The 19,836-nt window shown below is 36.9% G+C and overlaps 1 protein-coding gene across 1 annotated transcript in view; it reads left to right on the top strand.

Moving 5' to 3' along the window:
• hcn2b (hyperpolarization activated cyclic nucleotide-gated potassium channel 2b) overlaps positions 1 to 19,836 on the top strand; it is an 85,284-nt gene that overhangs the window by 4,953 nt on the left and 60,495 nt on the right. The window contains exon 3 of the mRNA XM_059341991.1: positions 9,055 to 9,216. Coding sequence (XP_059197974.1) covers positions 9,055 to 9,216 — 162 coding nt within the window. The remainder of the gene's footprint in view (positions 1 to 9,054; positions 9,217 to 19,836) is intronic.

Below are 19,836 nucleotides of genomic sequence, written 5' to 3'. Positions count from 1 at the left end.
AAAAAGTGGCAAATCTACGAGAAAAAAAAAGTTCAGATTTATGAGATTTAAAGTGGTGAATAAAGTGAAATAAGTAGAGAAATAAGTATCTCAAACATTTTTATATTAAAGTTACTTAAACAACTGCCTCAAAATCAAGGACGCATTTAAATTGAATACATTTTTATCAAATATATTTAGTAAAATGAAATGACTACAGAATAATTTATTACAGTGAATATTTAATATTTTTTCATTTATGAGAAAAAAATCTCATATTAACGGTAAAAAAGTTACAAATTTTAGGAAAAAAAAATCTCAAATTTGTGACCAAAAAAAGAAAAATGGTTGACGAGATTAAAGTGGCAAATCCACAATAAAAAAAAAAAAGTGCAGATTTATGAGATTTAAAGTGGTGAATAAAATGAAATAAGTAGATTCTATCTCAAACATTTTTATATTAAAGTCACTTAAACAACTGCCTCAAAATCAAGGACGCATTTAAATTTAATACATTTTTATCAAATATATTTAGTAAAATGAAATGACTACAGAACAATTTATTACAGTGTACCGATTTAATTTATTTACAATATTTTCCAAACATTTCTTCATTGTTTACTTTTACATTATGATGCATCCTAAGTGATCTTGCAGACGGAAACTGTGCTGAGATGCAGGATCACAAAAGTATTTTAATTATGAAAATATAATTCAAGAGTCTAACAAAAAAGGCTCATCAGCTCCACAGATCAAACCTGTCAGAGCGGTATTGATCATGAGGGCTGTTTCTGTATGGAACTAAGCTGCAGATTAGATATTATAACAAAGTATTTCCCCTCCACTGGAACTGTGTTTGAGTCTGACTGTATTAATAATACAATACTGATTCTGGTGCAGTGGTTTATGTCGGCATACAAGTAATTCTGTTTGTTCATCAGATCAATCCTCTGCATAATTACTCCACAACACATAAAACGGAGGTGTTTCCATGTTGTATAGCAATAAGCCTGATTGCTGGATAATGGCTCATTATAAGTGAACTGATGTAGTTAAGAATTCATGAAAAATTAATTTATCAGTGGGAGAGTGAGGAGAGATTTTCTGAGGAATGAACACAATAACTGCTCACACTAATTGGCTTTTTTTGTTGGGTTTTCAAAACAAAAAGCACCTTTTTTTCCACCATTTTTATCATTCTTTTAGTGTCACACAGCACCGATACAAGCTGTCTGATCACAGAACACACAGGAAGAGAGATAGATTTATTGTCATGTATAATACCTATAATACTGTATATGGGTGGTTGACGTGAACTCAAATTCAAAGTGAAAAAAAGAATAATTCAAAAATATATGTCAAATGACATACAATTATATTCCCTTTATATGTGAATAATTCAAAACTGAATGTGTCCATTTCTAATTCTGCATATATTTAGCATATTATTAACTTTTTGGTGTGGTAGTCCTAAAATGTGTCCACCGGTGCAACAAAATAAAGAATGTCATTATTTAATTCAGAGAATGTTGGACAGATAAGATAGATAAGCCCAAGGCATATTAGTTATGAATATTTTTTATCAATTTACATTATTTTCAATGATCAATCAATGTAAATTGATAAAAATATTCAGATCAATACTTAAACTGCGTTGTACCAAAGGACTACCTTAAGACGACCAGTTCCAACACTGCACGGAAATAGTAATATTATAATAATAATAATAATAATAATATTAATATTATGAAAATATTTGAGACAGAAGTGATCTTGTGTCCAGAGATTCTTCTGTCCTTCCTGGTTCTGGAAGGACCCCTCTCAGTAATGGGTGGTCACATTAATGCCTGTTTTATATCGACATCATGGCGTTGCTCCAGGAGGACAAAATGTAATGTGTCATAATAACTCTACATAGGGACCTTAAGTCAAGTCAAGTCAAAGTTTATTTATAGAGCACATTTAAAAACAACCTCAGTTGACCAAAGTGCTGTACAGTTATTAAAATAGAATAAATCATACACAACTGGATATAAATAAAAACAATAAAAAGAATAAAATACTAAAAACAGTAAAACAATAAAATAAAATAGTAATAAAAACTCAATCCAAAACAGAGTTAAAGATAAAAAAGACAAATAAAAGGGTAAAAAAGTAAAAAGAAAGCCAAGGATTCTTGCCTAGCTGGGACTGAACGCCAAGGAGAATAAATAGGTTTTTAATAATGTTTTAAAGTGCCTTAACACTTATATCCTCTAGATTCATTAAGTAAACACTCGTATGACATGCATTCAAGTATTTTAATGTATTTAGATTAATTTTCCATTAAATTACAGTTGTTTTAAGAGAAGTAATGCTACCTAGGACAGTTGCACCGGTGGACAAATGTCATGTTCAAAACAGAATATTTGCATAGTTGAAGAACGATGCTCATTGTTTGCAGATGGATTAGATGTAGAAGAATGAACTGCATATTAAAACATTCATTTTAACGAAATATTATCAAATTTTAGTAGTATTTGTCACTGGGAACACAAAAATTGAGCGTCACGTCAACCACCCATATGCTACATGAACATTAATGTTGCTTTGTGCTTACGTATATAAACTCAGGATTCCTGTTTGGACTAACCAAGCATCAATGAATAAAAAGTGTATGCTCCCTCACTCTGAGAATAACCAGTGCTCTTCTGGTTCCAGAGCTGTAATTTGAGCTGGGCGAGAGTCCTAATTACTGACTCAAACACTCACAACTGATGCTGCTTTGCCTCGACTCAGCTCTGATCAGCTTAGTCCAGCCGAGTCCTGCTCTGCTCAGCTCGATCCAGACCTGGCTGGCTCTTTCCCCTCTCAGCTTAGCTTAGCTTAGCTTAGCTTAGCTTAGCTCGGCTCCATGCTGCTGCTGGGTTTCCTCACAGATCATCTTAATGTTGTGAGGATTCCACCGTGGAGCTCATCATGATTAAAAAAGAATGAGCAGGTTGTGTGTTGTTAATGTGATCTTTGAATAGAGTGCTGTGTGTGTGTGTGTGTGTGTGTGTGTGTGTTTGAGGAGCAGAGATAAGCCTTGTCAGGAATAACCAGAGCAATTTCCTGAGGCAGGAAGCTCGTATCAAGGCTCTCCACTTGCTGGCGTGCCCTGGAGAGAGAGGAAGCCTTTTTCATGAGCGAGACGCTGCTGTGAATGGTGGCAGCGGGGGCATGAGAGCGAGAGGAGATGGCTGGTGGGAGTAATATTCATCAGTTTCAATAGTTTTCTCTAAACGCTGTCATCTGGATCGCCGGTGTTTGACAATGTGCAGCAGACGGGACTATAAGAAGTACTTTATCTGGGGTTTTCAGGCTGTGAGTTGTGGTCCCAGTAATGTGCTTTGACCCAGATTGTGGTCTGACAGTGACACATGGCCAGGTGGTGTTGGGGTGTCGGGGGGAACATTAGTCCTGGAGCCTCATTAATCATGATGGGAATGCTTCCTAATCACAGGGCACGGCCTCACACTGTGTTTCCCCTTCTCCAGCTCCAAATTAGCTAAAGGCCATTAGCCAGATACACAGAAGAGAAACTAGTGTGCTGTAGCTGATTTACAAGGGGAAGGAGAAGATTAAAATATGCAGAAGAGTGAAGAATAAAGAAGATATTGGGGATAGCATGTGATCCAACTAGTAGAAACAACACATTAATGCTGCATATATGTAGATATTATGTAGATATTCTATAAGTGAACAATAAGGAGGAGCTGTTAAGTGTGTACACACATTTTATGGAAGAAGTGGATGTAGCCACCATGACTAAACCCACTGGTTTATGACATGGAAGCATAAAACACTGTGAAAAAGTTCAGTTTCCGAGAATCCAATGTGATGTCTTTAAATATATAACCAGTCTATATTTGTCATTTTTACTTGAGAAATTGATTAAAGGTTAATCGTTTATCAAAATAGATGCAAATAAAATAAAATAAATAAAATAAATTAAAATAAAATAAAATAATAAAATAAATAAATTAAGAAAATAAAATAAAAATAAATAAATAAATAAATAAAATAAAATAAAATAAAATAAAATAAAATAAAGTAAAATAAATAAATAAACTACAGGTAAATTTTGTGACATGATAAAACATTGCAGAAGACAAAATGTAAACAACTATGAATCAGATTTGGAACATAAAAGCTGAGTTATCCTCCAGCTGCAGCTTTACAGTAATCAGTGCCGTGTCTGTTGTTCTTTATTTTGGACTGGACTGCACCCAGCTTATCTTTCCTGTGAAGAATAAAGAAAGCACTCAACTTATATTTGATAGATATTGGGGATAGCATGTGATCCAACTAGTAGAAACAACACCTTAATGCTGCATATATGTAGATATTCTATACGTGAACAATAAGGAGGAGCTGTTAAGTGTGTACACACATTTTATGGAAGAAGTGGATGTAGCCACCATGAATAAAGCCATTGGTTTATGACATGAAAGCATAAAACAAAGATGGATGCTACCTGTCCAGCACCACATGGTACATTAACAAAGTTAGCAACTAGCAAGTGACAAAAATAGAGCTAGTGATGTCACCCATTGGTTTTACATTTTAAAAAAAGTTTTGTCATCTTGGTTTTTTGGAGCCAGAAGTGACCATTTTTGGATGAGCAGGTGGAGCTGTGTAGGAGGAAAGAGTAAAAGTTCTAAAATGTAAACAAGCAGTATGTCATGGCAGCTAGCTGTCAATCACAAGGTAGCTGTGCTCTTAGCATACCTTGCTTTAGCATCTATTTCACTCTAAAAGGGACGATAACTCATCAAATGAACATCATGCTCAATCGTAGAACACTTGAGAACATAAACTCATTTTGAAAATCTTTAGTAAGGTCATTAATGAGGTGATAAATCAGATCATTTCCCCATTTACCATACATTCTGACTTCTTTTTGCAACCAGTGGAGTCGCCCCCTGCTGGCCATCAGAAAGAATACAGTTTTTAGGCACCTGGTCTCACAGGAATCCGTGAAATAGCCACGGAATATCTCAAATTTCCGTGAAACTGACACGGATTTCGCTACAATGCAAATTAATATTTGTTCCTATTGGTTTGTTCCAAGTCACGTGACTTTCAAGGTCCCGGCGGTCAGAACAAAAAACATGGTGGACAGTTCTCTCATTTTTAGTGAAAAAATCTATACTTTCACTTAGTTTCTGCATAAAAATGGATTTTGATCACATTTCTAGCGAGAAATATATGTTTTATTTTCTAAATATTCACTCAGGGAATGTACATAATCACTTTGTATGTTGGAATAGCCACGGGATATGACTGTCATTAACTTGCATTGTAGCGAAATCCGTGTCAGTTTCACGGAAATTTGAGTGATTCCGTGGCTATTTCATGGATTCCTGTGAGACCATGTTGGTTTTTAGGCACTTCACTTTTCAGGCTCAGGTTGTAGATAGGTTACAGACAGCTAAGATACACGATGCTAAAGTGTTATTAGCATTTAAATCACTTGCCATGAGAATTAAACATGGGATAACGTCAAATAGATTAATGGGATTTGTTAAAACACAGAGCTTTAGGAAAGGCCCAGAGCTACATCAGCAAGATTAATGCACATTAGCAAGTAGAGTTTAATATGTGTGTTGGTCTGTGTGGATGGAGGAATATTCTCCACCAGTTGGCTTTCTTGAGTCGGTAGTGTTACTAACAAGAGACGTTGGCACCCTGGGGCTTTATGGGAAAAGCAGGTTTTGATATTCAAGCGAGCTGAGGCCTCTGAGGTGATGGGATGAGTCACCGAATGCCCTGACCTGGCTGCTCCCTAACTGTAAACACACACACACACACACACACACACACACACACACACAAACACACACACACACAGTATATGGCCTAGTTCACATGTAGGACAGTTCTCTTCCCTTAAGTGAGAAGTGAGCGTTTGTTTTTGATATAAGAAACCATATATATATATATATACACACACACAATAATGGTCAAAAGTTTTGGAAGACTTCAACTTTTCCAGAATTTAATTGAAAACGATGCAGTTTAATGTCTCAGTGTACTCTGAAATTAATGCACATTTGCAACATTTAAAATTCATTATTGAGCATGATAGTGTTTTGAAAGTAAAAAAAAGATTCAAAATCACATTTTATGTTGGACTAAAGGACTAAAAAAAGACACAAAATTACCAAAAAAGACACAAAAAGACACAAAATGACCAAAAAAAGACACAAAATGACCAAAAAAGACACAAATGACTTACAAAGACATGAAAAGAATTCAAAAATGGACAAAATAGCCCAAGACTCCATAGAGTTAAGTTGTTAACCCATTTCTTGTTCCCTGAAAAAGGCCTTCTTGTATAATTCTGAAATGTACATAATTTTTCAGTTTTGGTTAAGCTTACCTTTTTTTATTTACCTCTGGCAGTTCACCACTTACCTTTGGACCCTTTCAAGCTGTTCATTTGACTTGAACTGCTTGAATTTCAATAAAAAAAACTGGAAAAATTGGGGTGTTCTAAAACTATAAATATAAACTATATATATATATATATAGGCCAGCTGCTGGGTGGATGCTTGCATTTGATATATAACTATATATATATATACATATATATATATATATATATATGAAATGCAAGCATCCATGCAGCAGCTGGCCTACTTCCCTTGTAGGATATTCTCCGTCCCTTGTGGGGAATATGCTGTTTTGCGAAGCCTCCAGTTGGCCCAGCTAAGCTAAGGATTTCACAGCGTTGCCCACACATTGATGTAAACCTGCCCTCATGCACAGACACACAACAAGGCCTGGCCAGCAGCCAGCCAGAGCCACAGAGTGGCTGTTTACAAGGCTGTGACCACAACACAGGCGCTACACAAATGAGCCTTCGTACCTGAGGGGAGTAAATCTAAGAAACAGTGAGACGAGGCGGGTCGGGCTGCTGATCAAAGCTTCATCAGCATCTGATGAGGTTTCATCATGAAGGAGAGCAGAACACAGAGTCTTGTTCATTTTCCCTAATGGAGACCCTCAGCCTGACACGCTTATTCTACTGAGATTGAGGAAGATTGACATACAGCATGCCATGTTTTTTGTTAGTGATTAATGACATCATCATACCCTGTTACATATTGTATATTCACTGTCCATATACATCAATGGGAAACCCAACTGCTTTTCCACCACTATAGTCTAGACGGAATTGTCCAAAAAGTGAAAGTGAGGAGCATTTATGGGTACAAGTCAGGAACCGGCCTACCTTACATATCTCAAGGATGCTGAATCCAAAAAAAATGGTTACCAAGCGAAATTTTGAGTTTTTGACCTTCTCATTTGCATATCAATATGGCGGCCAAATTGCCCATCTTGCTCAGTCATTGGACCATTTTCCCCTTAGTTTTTTTGTAAGTAGGCAATCAAAGATGAGGAAATTAAGTTTCTGAATCTATAGTCTAGAGTCAGAGCAAGGATATAGTATATTTGTGTGTTTTTTTTAAGGCCGACATAAATATTCAATCAATATCACTTTTAAATGTTCCAGTTGGTATTTTGCATATATATATATATATACATAAAAAAGACACTGAGCCTCCACTATATCCTTGCTCTGACTCTAGACTATAGATCCAGAAACTTAATTTCCTCATCTTTGATTGCCTACTTACAAAAAAACTAAGGGGAAATGGTCCAACAACTGAGCAAGATGGGCAATTGGCCATTTGATATACAAATTAGAAGGTCAAAAACTCAAAATTTCGCTTGGGAACCACCAGGTAGGCCGGTTCCTGACTTGTACCCATAAATGCTCCTCACTTCTTATAGGAGGCCTTTATTCTGAAATCCATCTAGACTACTATTGAAAACTTGCTTCTCAAGTACTTTCCTGCAGCTCTTCCATACAGGCTGCTACTTAAATATGTACTAGTCAATACTTTTACTGTCAAATATTTTAATAAAAGGGCGTTATCATAAATGCTATCCCTCCCATAAGGATACCAAATATGTAGGGATGAACCTGAGCAACACTTGTGTGGATCTCACTCTGTAACAACAGATGGTGCCCCCAACGAGCTGACTTAGAGCAAATCAAGTCATATCATTTCTTATAATTAATAATTATTTATGATAATTATTAATTTTGTGAGTTGACTCAGAAAGCTGGTTCATTTAGTCCACAAAATTCACCTGTGGCACCATCCCAACAGTGTTTTTTTTAGATATTAGGCGACCAAAATGTTACAATTAACTTTCATCAACTGAAGCCGTGTGATGTGTGACAACTAAAATTAACACTGTTTATGCGATGTGTCAATCACAAGATAGCCACTCCCTAAAGCATACCCTACTTTATCATCTATTTCACTGTAAATGGGACCATAATTCACAAAATGAACGTCATGTTGTAATAAATAAGAGTTGAAACAAGCGATTGGGACCATAAACTCATTATGAAAATGTTTACTGAGGGTAATAAATCAAGTGTCTCATAGACTTCCATGCAGTCAAACTCGTTTTTTTTCTTCAACCAGTGCAGTCGCCCCCTGCTGGCCATGGGAAAGAATGCTGCTTTAACCCACTGACGCCTAAAAGTTCCTGTAAAACCTCTGGGCGATTTTAAAATTAAAAGTTTTTTGGGAAATTCAGCAGAAGTGTCAACGCTTCTACTAAATAATAGATTTTTCAGCCTCTGTAGCAGATAGAAATTAAATTCAAAAAGTATTTGAGAGCTTATAAGTAATACTACAAAACGACGTATCCGCTTTCCAGGCTTCAATGGGTTAAGGCACTAATACATTTCTTTCACCTTCACCTTCACCTTTCACTTTCGCCTGTAGATTGACTGTAGAATACAGTGAAGTATGCATATGTTATGCATAATATAAAATGCACCAACTGTTTTCCATCCTGCACTCAGTAGAACAATATGCTGGATGTACTGTTTGTGATTAAACAGGTTCACTCAGTCTGTATAAACATAAACTGATTTTCCATTCCCCTCACACTCTATCTCTGTCTTTTCTTCCTCTCCCCTTTGATAACTCTCTCTCTGCCCATCTCTTCTCCTCCTGACAGATCTTCCACATGACCTATGACCTGGCCAGCGCTGTGATGCGAATATTCAACCTGATTGGTATGATGCTGCTGCTGTGTCACTGGGATGGCTGTCTCCAGTTCCTTGTTCCCATGCTGCAGGACTTTCCATCGGACTGCTGGGTCTCCCTCAACAAGATGGTGGTAAGCAAAATGCGTTTGGGCTTATAATGAAGTCACACAATCATGAGAATATAATTATGTAAAGGTTTGGGGTGCACCGATCGATCGGCCGGCTGATCGATCGGCGCTGATTTCCTTAATTTTGCGGGATCGGCGATCGGCCGATTCCTTTATGTCAAACCGATCTTATCTAGCGATCTTATCTACCTCGATAATAACCCCCCACCGGTGAAGCAGTGCTCCCAACTTTGTTGCTAAATTCAGCAACTTTTCAGACCCCCTTAGCAACTATTTTTCAAGAAAGCGACTGGAGACAAATCCAGCGACTCCTTCTTACTCTTCTTAACGAGCCGCTAACGAGCCGGAGGCCAACTCGTTAAGAAGAGCCACCGTTAGCAGCAGTTAGCTACAGTTAGCTCTGTAGCAGTACAGTGTGTATGTGCTAACAGGCTAACAGTTAGCTCTGTAGCAGTACAGTGTGTATGTGCTGCTGCGCAGGTGTTCACTTAGCGATCTCTGTTTGTTTACAACAAGCACGTGGAAAACCCTCTCCATTTGTTTCTTCTTCTACAGTTTGGCATCTAGCCGCCACACTGCATCATCAAATGTTACGCTGCCCCCGTGTGGAAGGCACCAGTAATACAACTTTTTTTTCTTCCAGATATGATGAACTATTCGATTTTTTATGATTTAATGACTATTTGAATATTCGAAAATCGATGCCCTCCCTAGTTGTCTGTATGTTGTACAGAACAAAAACCACTTTATTTATGGTTGCAGTTCTCTTTTCCTTTATTTGTTAAAGAAAAATACTGCTGTGTCATTGTTTTTCAATATAATAAGATTCAAACATCGAAGGTGTATGCTGTGAGTTGTAAAAAAATCGGTATCGGCCAAAATCGGAATCGGCAGGTCAGGCTTTTTAAAAATCGGTGATTGGTGATCTGCCAGAAAATTGCAATCGGTGCACCGCTAGTAAAGGTGTTTGAAAAAACAATTACTGCAAAACCAAAGCATAAACCATAACCCCCGTGGAGCATAAAGGTGGGTTATTTGCAGGCAGATGGGGAGATAGGATTTATTTAATTTATTTTTGAATCTGCACACACAAACACACACACACACACACACATGCAGGACTGGCCTCAATTAAACCCTCTTTAGTTAAACCCAGGAGACATGCCAGTCGACAGGAAAGCAGGAGTGAGGGATGTAAAAAGAGCCTGTTTTCCCTCCGTTCATACAGCACATCATGCGGTTTGTTCTGTAGCCACTCTCTTCTTTCCCTCTCTCTTCTTTCCCTCTCTCTTTTTTTACGTCTCCGCTCAGATGTCCTTCCCTCCTTCTCGCTGGCAGGTAGCTTCCGGCCATCTGCTGACAGACAGGCCATTAGGAGAGCTTTTCTCCAAAGTGAATGCTGGCATGAAAGAAAAACTATGTGGATAAAGTGGAGTAAACACTCACGCTGCAATAAAAATAATGATCTAAACAGACCATTAGTGATGTTAATAATCCAACCTGGTCTCACAGGAATCCGTGGAATAGCCACGGAATCACTCAAATTTCCGTGAAACTGACACGGATTTGGCTACAATGCAAGTTAATGACAGTCATATCCCGTGGCTATTCCAACATACAAAGTGATTATGAACATTCACTGAGTGAATATTTAGAAAATAAAACATATATTTCTCGCTAGAAATGTGATCAAAATCCATTTTTATGCAGAAACTAAGTGAAAATATTGATTTTTTTTCACTAAAAATGAGAGAACTGTACACCATGTTTTTTTATTCTGACCGCCGGGACCTTGAAAGTCACGTGACTTGGAACAAACCAATAGCCACAGGATATGACTAATTAAAGTGGTAAATCAACAAGACAAAAAGTTGCAGATTTAAGAGATTTAAAGTGGCAAATCTGTGCAAAAAAAGTCGCAGATTTACGTGAAAAAAGTGGGAAAAAAACTACTTTTTTCTCCCAGATTCACCACTTTAACCCGACACTCATTGAAATACTTGCAAATTCCAAATTTCAACCCTAGAGAATATTGGAGGATATTACATACAGCCAGAATGTGTAAAAAAAAAAACATACGAAAATAATATTTTGAGAAAAAAGTTTACGAGATTAAAGGGGCAAATCTACGAGAAAAAAATGTGCAGATTTATGAGATTTAAAGTGGTGAATCTGGGAGAAAAAAGTAGCTTTTTTCCCACTTTTTTCACGTAAATCTGCAACTTTTTTCGCGCAGATTTGCCACTTTAAATCTCTTAAATCTGCAACTTTTTTTCTTGTAGATTTGCCACTTTAATCTAGTAAATTTGCAACTTTTTTCTCGAAATATTACCTGAAGTTACCAAATATAGTTCTTTGCCTGATAAAGGGTTAGAGCAAATATGCTTTTATGGCTGTTACATTAGATCAGATGTCACAACATCAGGAAACCTTTCTCCCTGTTTGTATATTTATCATTATTTTGCACTTAATCCCTTCCATGCTGTCAGACTTGTCATCCTGTGTTGGAGATAACTGACTGAGTTGGAGATAGACAGAGCCAGAGGCTTGGAGAAGTCAGGGGATGCCACATCTGCCTGTTTGCTCAATACCTGCCTTTGTCACACTTTATTTATTTTTACTTTTTATATGTAATGTACACTACCGGTCAAAAGTTTTAGAACACCCCAATTTTTCCAGTTTTTTATTGAAAATTAAGCAGTTCAAGTCAAATCAACAGCTTGAAAGGGTCCAAAGGTAAGTGGTGAACTGCCAGAGGTAAATAAAAAAAGGTAAAATATAATGTACATTTCAGAATTATACAAGTAGGCCTTTTTCAGGGAACAAGAAATTGGTTAACAACTTAACTCTATGGAGTCTTGGGCTATTTTGTCCATTTTTTAATTCTTTTCATGTCTTTGTAAGTCATTTTGTGTCTTTTTTTGGTCATTTTGTGTCTTTTGGTGTCTTTTTTGTCATTTTGTGTCTTTTTTTGGTCATTTTGTGTCTTTTTTTAGTCCTTTAGTCCAACATAAAATGTGATTTTGAATCTTTTTTTTACTTTCAAAACACTATCATGCTCAATAAAGAATTTTAAATGTTGCACATGTGCATTAATTTCAGAGTACACTGAGACATTAAACTGCATAATTTTCAATTAAATTCTGGAAAAGTTGGTGTGTTCTAAAACTTTTGACCAGTAGTGTATGTCACACACATATAAACACACGTTTCATGTAATATATGTGGTAGGCTTGTAACCAGTGCATTAAAGAAAGACAAACAATACAAATCAAGATATTTATTATATTCATGTTACAGAATCTTCAGGTTAAAATTTCAGAATTGGCTCAAACATTTTCTATCTTAATAACTCATGTAGGTCAGGTGATGGACTTTAAGAAAAGCTGTTGAAAAGCTGCTTTGGGAGTCACCATATCTCATATTTTCTATATAAAAAATCAATGAGGTTAGTTGCTAAATCATCATCACCACCTCTCTTGATGCTGCTATATTAGGCCTTACTATATATAGAAACTGAAAAACATTCAGCTCTTTTTGAGCTGGCTGCCAGCTTGACATCTGTAGTTTTTTAAGACTTTTTTTTTCAGACATTCAGTCTTTCATGAGGAACTTTTTGTAGACAAGGTGTGTAAAAGGATTCAAAATTACAGATGCACGACTGTAAGTAGTGTAAGTTCTGTTTTGCTGAGGAGGAGTAGGTTCAGTCCAACCTTAAGGTCCTCTGAAGCAGCTATTCTCAACCTGGGGGTCGGGACCCCAATTGGGGTCGCGAGATGATTTCTGGGGGTCGCCAAATCATTTTGGAAGTCATCTCTGTGTTTTTGGTCACTTAATGTCTTTTTTTGGTCATTTGGTGGGTTTTTTGTGTCTTTTTTGGTCATTCTGTGTATTTTTTTGATCATTTTGTGGACAATTTGTGTCTTTTTTGGTCATTTTGTTTCATTTTTTGGTCATTTTGTGTCTTTTCTGGTCATTTTGTGTCTTTTTTTTGTCATTTTGTGTCTTTCTGTGGTTATTTTCTGTCTTTTTTTGGTCATTTTGTGTCTTTTTTGGGCATTTTCTGTCTTTTTTTGATCATTTTGTGGTCAATTTGTGTCTTTTTTGGTCATTTTGTTTAATTTTTTGGGCATTTTCTGTCTTTTTTGGTTCATTTTCTGTCTTTTTTGGTCATTTTCTGTCTTTTTTTGATCATTTTCTGTCTTTTTTTGATCATTTTGTGGACAATTTGTGTCTTTTTTGGTCATTTTGTTTCCTTTTTTGGTCATTTTCTCTCTTTTCTGGTCATTTTCTGTCTATTTTGGTCATCAAAAAGGTTGAGAACTACTGCTCTGAAGGACCCACCTTCTCGGCCTGTGTCCTTCACAGCATCCAGCTTCTGAATTGAGCCACAGCTGTAGATTTCAGACTGCTGTTGGTGTGCAACCATGTGCATCCACAGTATGTGTCTAGTTGATGATGCAAGCTGTGGCCACTGACTGAAGCCCCAAGCATCTGTACAGGCCTTTGTTGTAGTCATGATAATATGATAAGAAGAAAAAATCTTTATTTGTTTTAAATTCAACAACCATGTGAAGAGCCAAGGGTCTTCAAGAGTCTATGCATTGTTTTTTTTTTGTTTGTTTTTTAGAAAAAATTCTACTCATTGTGTCTTTAAAAACAACACTCAAACTAAGTCAAGGATTGATTAAATACCTGTTGCTTTATTGAGCACTTAGTCATCAGTTTGCTTGTATTCACATCTGCTTCTCACAGCAAGTGTTACATTCATCAAGTGTCGTGACAGCTTGATGCTTCCTAATATTATCCAGCCTACGTTCACTATTTATTCAAGCTACAAATTAATTCACTGACTGCAGTGACTAAAGTTAAAATTAAAATCCTTTATCATTACTGAAGGCAGGTTAAATGTCAAATGGCCTGCCTTTATACACTGTAATACATTATTCTGTAGTCATTTCATTTTACTTAATATATTTGATAAAATGTTTTAAATATAAATTCGTCCTTGATTTTGAGGCAGTTGTTTAAATAACTTTAATATAAAATTGTTTGAGATGGAATCTACTTATTTTGATCACATTAAATATAATCTTTTTGTGTCTTTATGTAATTCTAAATCAAGAGAATTTTGAATGAATTCAACACAAAAGAATTAGTCCGTTTTTAATTGGCAGGCACTTCCTGTTAAGTTGTTATTAACTCAACTTGTAACGTAGTTAGTTTTAATTAATAATATTGCCTGCAATTTATTTATTTATTGAGTAGCTATTGTTTATCTTTTTTTTTTTTACAGTGTACATGCCTAGCCACACTCCTTTTTATTTAATCAAATAACTAATTAAAAACAAGCAAAAGGACCACATGAACATACATCAGCATAATGAAACCTTCCTAAAGTGACAGAAAATTCAATATATTCAATAAAAATCTGACTGCATGTCACTGCTTGGCTAAATATGACAGGACAACTTTTCTTCTTAAACTGGGGTTGGTCTCACAGGGGAGACTTGCCCTACAAACACTGTAGTTCAAAACAGGCTGGACAGCATTTTATTTCTCTCTCTCTCTCCCTCTTTTTTTTAGAGCCGCTTCAAAGGACCAAACATTATCCAAACTCTTCTTATTGTTATATACTTATAAACTATATTATATACTTATTTTACTTGTGTTTATGCATTATAGGAAATGCACACAATTATTTTGTCCCTTCATGTTTACCTTAATAAAAAAGGATTCATTTTACTTATACCCAGTGGCGGTTCTACACCTTTGGCCCCTGTGTCAAATTAATAATAAAATTATCAATTTATAACAATGAACAATGGAACAATTCTAACCTTTTTTTTTGTTCAAACAATATCTCATTGTACACAAAAGAATCCCAGAATGTTACATTGTATAATAGTTTAACTCTCTGGAGTCTTATTGGGATGTTTTGTCCATTTTTGAATCCTTTTCATGTCTTTACATGTGTTTGTAAGTCATTTTGTGTCTTTTTTGGTCATTTGTGTCTTTTTGTGTCTGTTGTTGTGTCTTTTTTAGTTATGTTGTGTCTTTTTTTGTCATTTTGTGTCTTTTTTGTCATTGGTGTCATTTATATGTCTTTTTTGTGTCTGTTTTAGTTATTTTGTGTCTTTTTTTTGGTCATTTTGTGTCTTTTTTTTAATCATTTTTATGTCTTCTGTGGGTTTTTTTTGGTTATTCTGTCTTCTCATTTTGTGTCTTTTTTTTTTGAAAAAACACTGGCCCCTCCTTGGCCCCTACAGTAAAATTAGTCTAGAACCGCCACTGCTTATACCACCCACTTTTTTTTTTTGTTATTAACTTTTTATTTGAATTCCATGTACAACAGATCTATTCCAAGTACATTCCACTTTACATTCAACATTTTACCCCAAAACCCCCCTCCCTCCCTCCCACTCCTTCCCTCCCTCCTTCACCCACCCCCCTCCCTCCTCCACCCACTCACCACCCAGCAGTGTGCTATTTCATTAAAAGTTCTGTTAGGTCAGATATAAGATTCGTCCATGCTGTAATTGTGCTTGTTTTAGCATTGTTTATCCTTGCTGTTGATAGCTCCAGGTATGCAATGTCCAAGAAGCTTCGAAGCCAGTGAGTTTTTGAGATGTCATGGGGAGGTTTCCAGCGTTGAACAACAATTTTCTTTGCCGCTGTCAGACCTGCCAGCCAAATTTTACGTGTTTTTCCCCCGAGGGAGAGCTGAGAGTCATCATTCAGAAGGTGTATAGCTGGTTCCAGTGGTAACTGTACCCCTGTTAGCGCTGTTATCGTGCTTATTACCTTCTCCCATAAGTCCAAAATCCCTGGACATTCCCATACAACATGTGCAAAAGAGCCAGAGGTTCCCTGGGGGCAAAATGAGCAATATGGATCTGAAGCTAATCCCATTTTATGTCTAATTCTAGGTGTTAGATATGCTCTGTGACAGAATTTTAGATGTATATATTGATGATTGGGGTTTTTTGATGCTCCAAAAACATTGTCCCAAATCGTGTTCCAGTCTAAGTTTTGCCCAAAATCTGATAAATCCCTCTCCCAGGCTTTCATTCCCGCTGTGGGCATATATTTCTGAGAATTCAGCTTATCATAAATATGAGATACTATAGATCTGGGAGCATTCTGTATCCATTCCAAGATGGGATGGTCTTTTAGTTCTGTCCCCCAGGGAACCCGGTAGGCTTTACAAGCTGATCTTATCCTAAAGTAGAAAAACAGGGAGTTTTTGTTAATACCATATCGCGCTAAGAGATCCTGAAAGTCAAGAATATTATGTGCCCCACTAATATCCTGGAGCGCTTTAATACCCCTACTCTCCCAATCCTTATTAGCAAAAGGTTTTCCTCCTGTTAGCAACAGATTATTGTTCCATAGTGGAGACGATTTGTACCAAACATTTTTAACCTTTATGAATTTTCCAGCTGCTCTGAACACCTGAAGCACATGTGACATAATTGGACCATAATACAAACCACTTTTTTTGGAAGATATACCTACAAGAAGAAAATCCTGCAACCTAGTTGGTGCTATTAGCTGCTGCTCTATACTTTTCCAGGCAGATATTTTGGCATCGTCAAACCAGTAACTAAGACTTTTTAACATAAATGCCCAGTGGTACAGCTTAAAGTTTGGACATGCCAATCCCCCAGCCTTCTTATTACCCTGAAGTGCGGACCACTTTATATTGGGACGCTTGCCATTCCAGACATAGCGTCGCAGTAAAGAGTCTAGTTTTTGCCAGTATCCTGTTGGGGGTGCCAGTGGCAACATCGAACTGATGAAGTTAATGCGGGGCAGGACATTCATTTTAATGACCGCTATTCGTGCAGGGACGGACGCTGGTAGGTGTCTCCACCTGTTTATATCTTCTTCTATCTTTTTCAAAATTAATGAGTAATTTGTTTTAGCCACATCTGATAAAGAGTTACTTATTCTGATCCCCAAGTACATGACCTCCTTTGAAACCTTAATCTGAGGAGGAAGAGATAATTTGCTTTGGTCTGTATTAATCAGCATAAGTGCTGACTTTGAGAGATTAACTTTGTAACCTGACAAATGTCCAAATCGTTCTAGTACCTTTAAGACATAGGGCAGAGTCTGTTGAACATCTGCCATATAAACTAATGTGTCATCCGCATAAAGCGATATTGAATGTGATGTTGTCCCTATTGTTATGGGGGGAATATGTGTGGAGTTCCTAATTAAATGAGCAAGTGGTTCGATAGATAAGGTGAAGATCAAAGGGGACAAAGGGTCTCCTTGTCTCGTACCACGTCCTATGTCAAACAAGTTTGAAAAGCCTCCTCCCACACAGACCCGGGCAGATGGATTAGTATAAAGTGTCTGAATCATACGTATGAACTTATCACCAAATTTAAATTCTTTCAGGACCCTCCACAAATACGGCCACTCCAGGCGATCAAATGCCTTTTCTGCGTCGAGAAATAATAAACCAGATTCACGTGGGACATCGTGCGATGCACTCAGTATATGCAAAAGCCTGCGGATATTATCAGAGGCTAAACGCCCCTTGATAAATCCCGTTTGATCCGGACTAACTATCTTCCCAATTACTACCTCAAGTCTGCTAGCTAAAACTTTAGAGAATATTTTAAGGTCAGAATTTATCAGAGAGATAGGACGATGGTTGGCGCACTCCAGGGGGTCCTTACCATGCTTGGGTATAACCGTGATCAAGGCTGTATTTAGGTCTCTATGAAAATAACCTTTATCAATGGCATAATTCAATGTCTCTAACCATACTGGTCCAAGTATATCCCAAATTGCCAAATAGAGTTCCACAGGAATACCATCTATACCTGGAGTGCGGCCTTTATTTGTAGCTTTAACAGCTTTAAGTAATTCCTCTAGCGTAATAGGAGAGTCAAGTAACTTTGTGTCCTCTAATGACAATGTAGGAAGTCCTAAATTACTAAAGAACTCTGTAAAGTCGCCTTCTGAGGGGACAGAGCCACATGTATATAGTTTTTCAAAGTATAATTTAAAGGTCTCATTTATTTCTTCCGTTGAGGTCACCAGTCCATGTTTTGCACATTTGATCGCTGGTATAGATCTCCTAGCTTCCTGTTGTTTAAGAGTGAGCGCTAAAAGGTGACTCGGTCTGCTGCCCTCTGCATAATATTTCCTCTTGGTTATATGGATCATATATTCTGCTCTGCCTCTCAGCAAATCATTTAATTCTGCTTGCTTCGATTTGAGTCCATTTTCTTTAATTTCTGAGTAACTTCTTTTGAGGTCATTCTCCAGAACTTTACACTGCTCCTCCAGATTGGTAATCTTTTGCAACCGTGTTTTATGTAGGTGTGAACCAAACCCTATTGCGTTATTTCGTATAAAGCCTTTAATGGTGGCCCAAACCACTGTTACATCTGACACACTATTTCTATTTAACTCTAAAAATTCCGTCAGTTTAACTCTTAGCTGTGTTAAGAATTTGTCATTCTTTAGAAGTGTGGGGTTAAATTTCCACCTAGTTGCTTTATTTTTAATTTTGCCATAATTAAAAGTAGAGATAATTGGGTTGTGATCCGATAAGTGTCTGGGTAAAAATTCCACTGAGTGTACAGAGGGCAGCAGGCCAGAGGAAACAAAAATGTAATCTATTCGGGAAAACGTTTTATGTCTTGAAGAAAAGAAAGTGTAATCTTTAATGGTTGGGTTATACACCCTCCACACATCCACTAAATTTAAGTCCTTAATAAAGAGATTAAGTGCTTTTGAGGCCGAGTCCTGGGAGCTTGAGACATTTGAATATGATTTATCAATATTACTATTTAGCGTAGCATTCATGTCTGAACCCACATATAGTTGATAATCACTTAATTTTAATAATTGTGAGGTAACCATGGGAAAAAAATCTGCTTCAAATACAGCTGGAGCATAAATACTAATAAATGCTATCTTTTTACCCTGGATGGAGGTGCAGCAGTAGGCTAGACGACCCCCATTGTCCGAACCAGTTCTTTCAACTGCAACATTAATACCACGTCTCATTAATATCATTGTACCCTTTGAGCGAGAACCATCAGCTGAGGCCACAATAGGTTTGTAAAAGCGGTTTTGAACTCTAGAAACATCACTAGGCTTTAGGTGCGCTTCCTGTAGGAGCGCAATATCTATCTTCTTTCTTCGTAAGAAATCTAAAATCTTTGACCGTTTGTAGGGAGAGTTCATTCCTCTCACATTAAATGATACAACATTTAAGTTCTCCTGCTTGTCTGTTAAACTGCACTTCTGCTGTATATTGGTGGTGGAACCCTGAGCGCCCCCCCTTCCCTTTCCCTTCCCCCCCACCCCCTTATCTTGTAACATCTGTGAGTGTCACTTAGCAATGTCAAGCACTGAACACTAACTGTCCCTCCCCCTCACCTGAGTATCTCAGAAAATAAGGCAGTACTCATAGACAGTCAAACCAGTGACATTAACCCCATTCTCAAAAACAATAACATCTATAAACAGTACCATTAATAACCGAACTTTAACATGGAAGCAGAACTCTCCTCAGCTCTCTAATAAGCCAGAAGTGATGCCACAGCTCTTCTTATAAACTTTGTTAGAAAGATTGCTGAGCTATTAGCATAA

The sequence above is a fragment of the Centropristis striata genome, chromosome 9 (assembly GCF_030273125.1).
Source record: "Centropristis striata isolate RG_2023a ecotype Rhode Island chromosome 9, C.striata_1.0, whole genome shotgun sequence".
Lineage (NCBI taxonomy): Eukaryota > Metazoa > Chordata > Actinopteri > Perciformes > Serranidae > Centropristis > Centropristis striata.
This window is presented reverse-complemented; position numbering and strand designations above follow the sequence as displayed.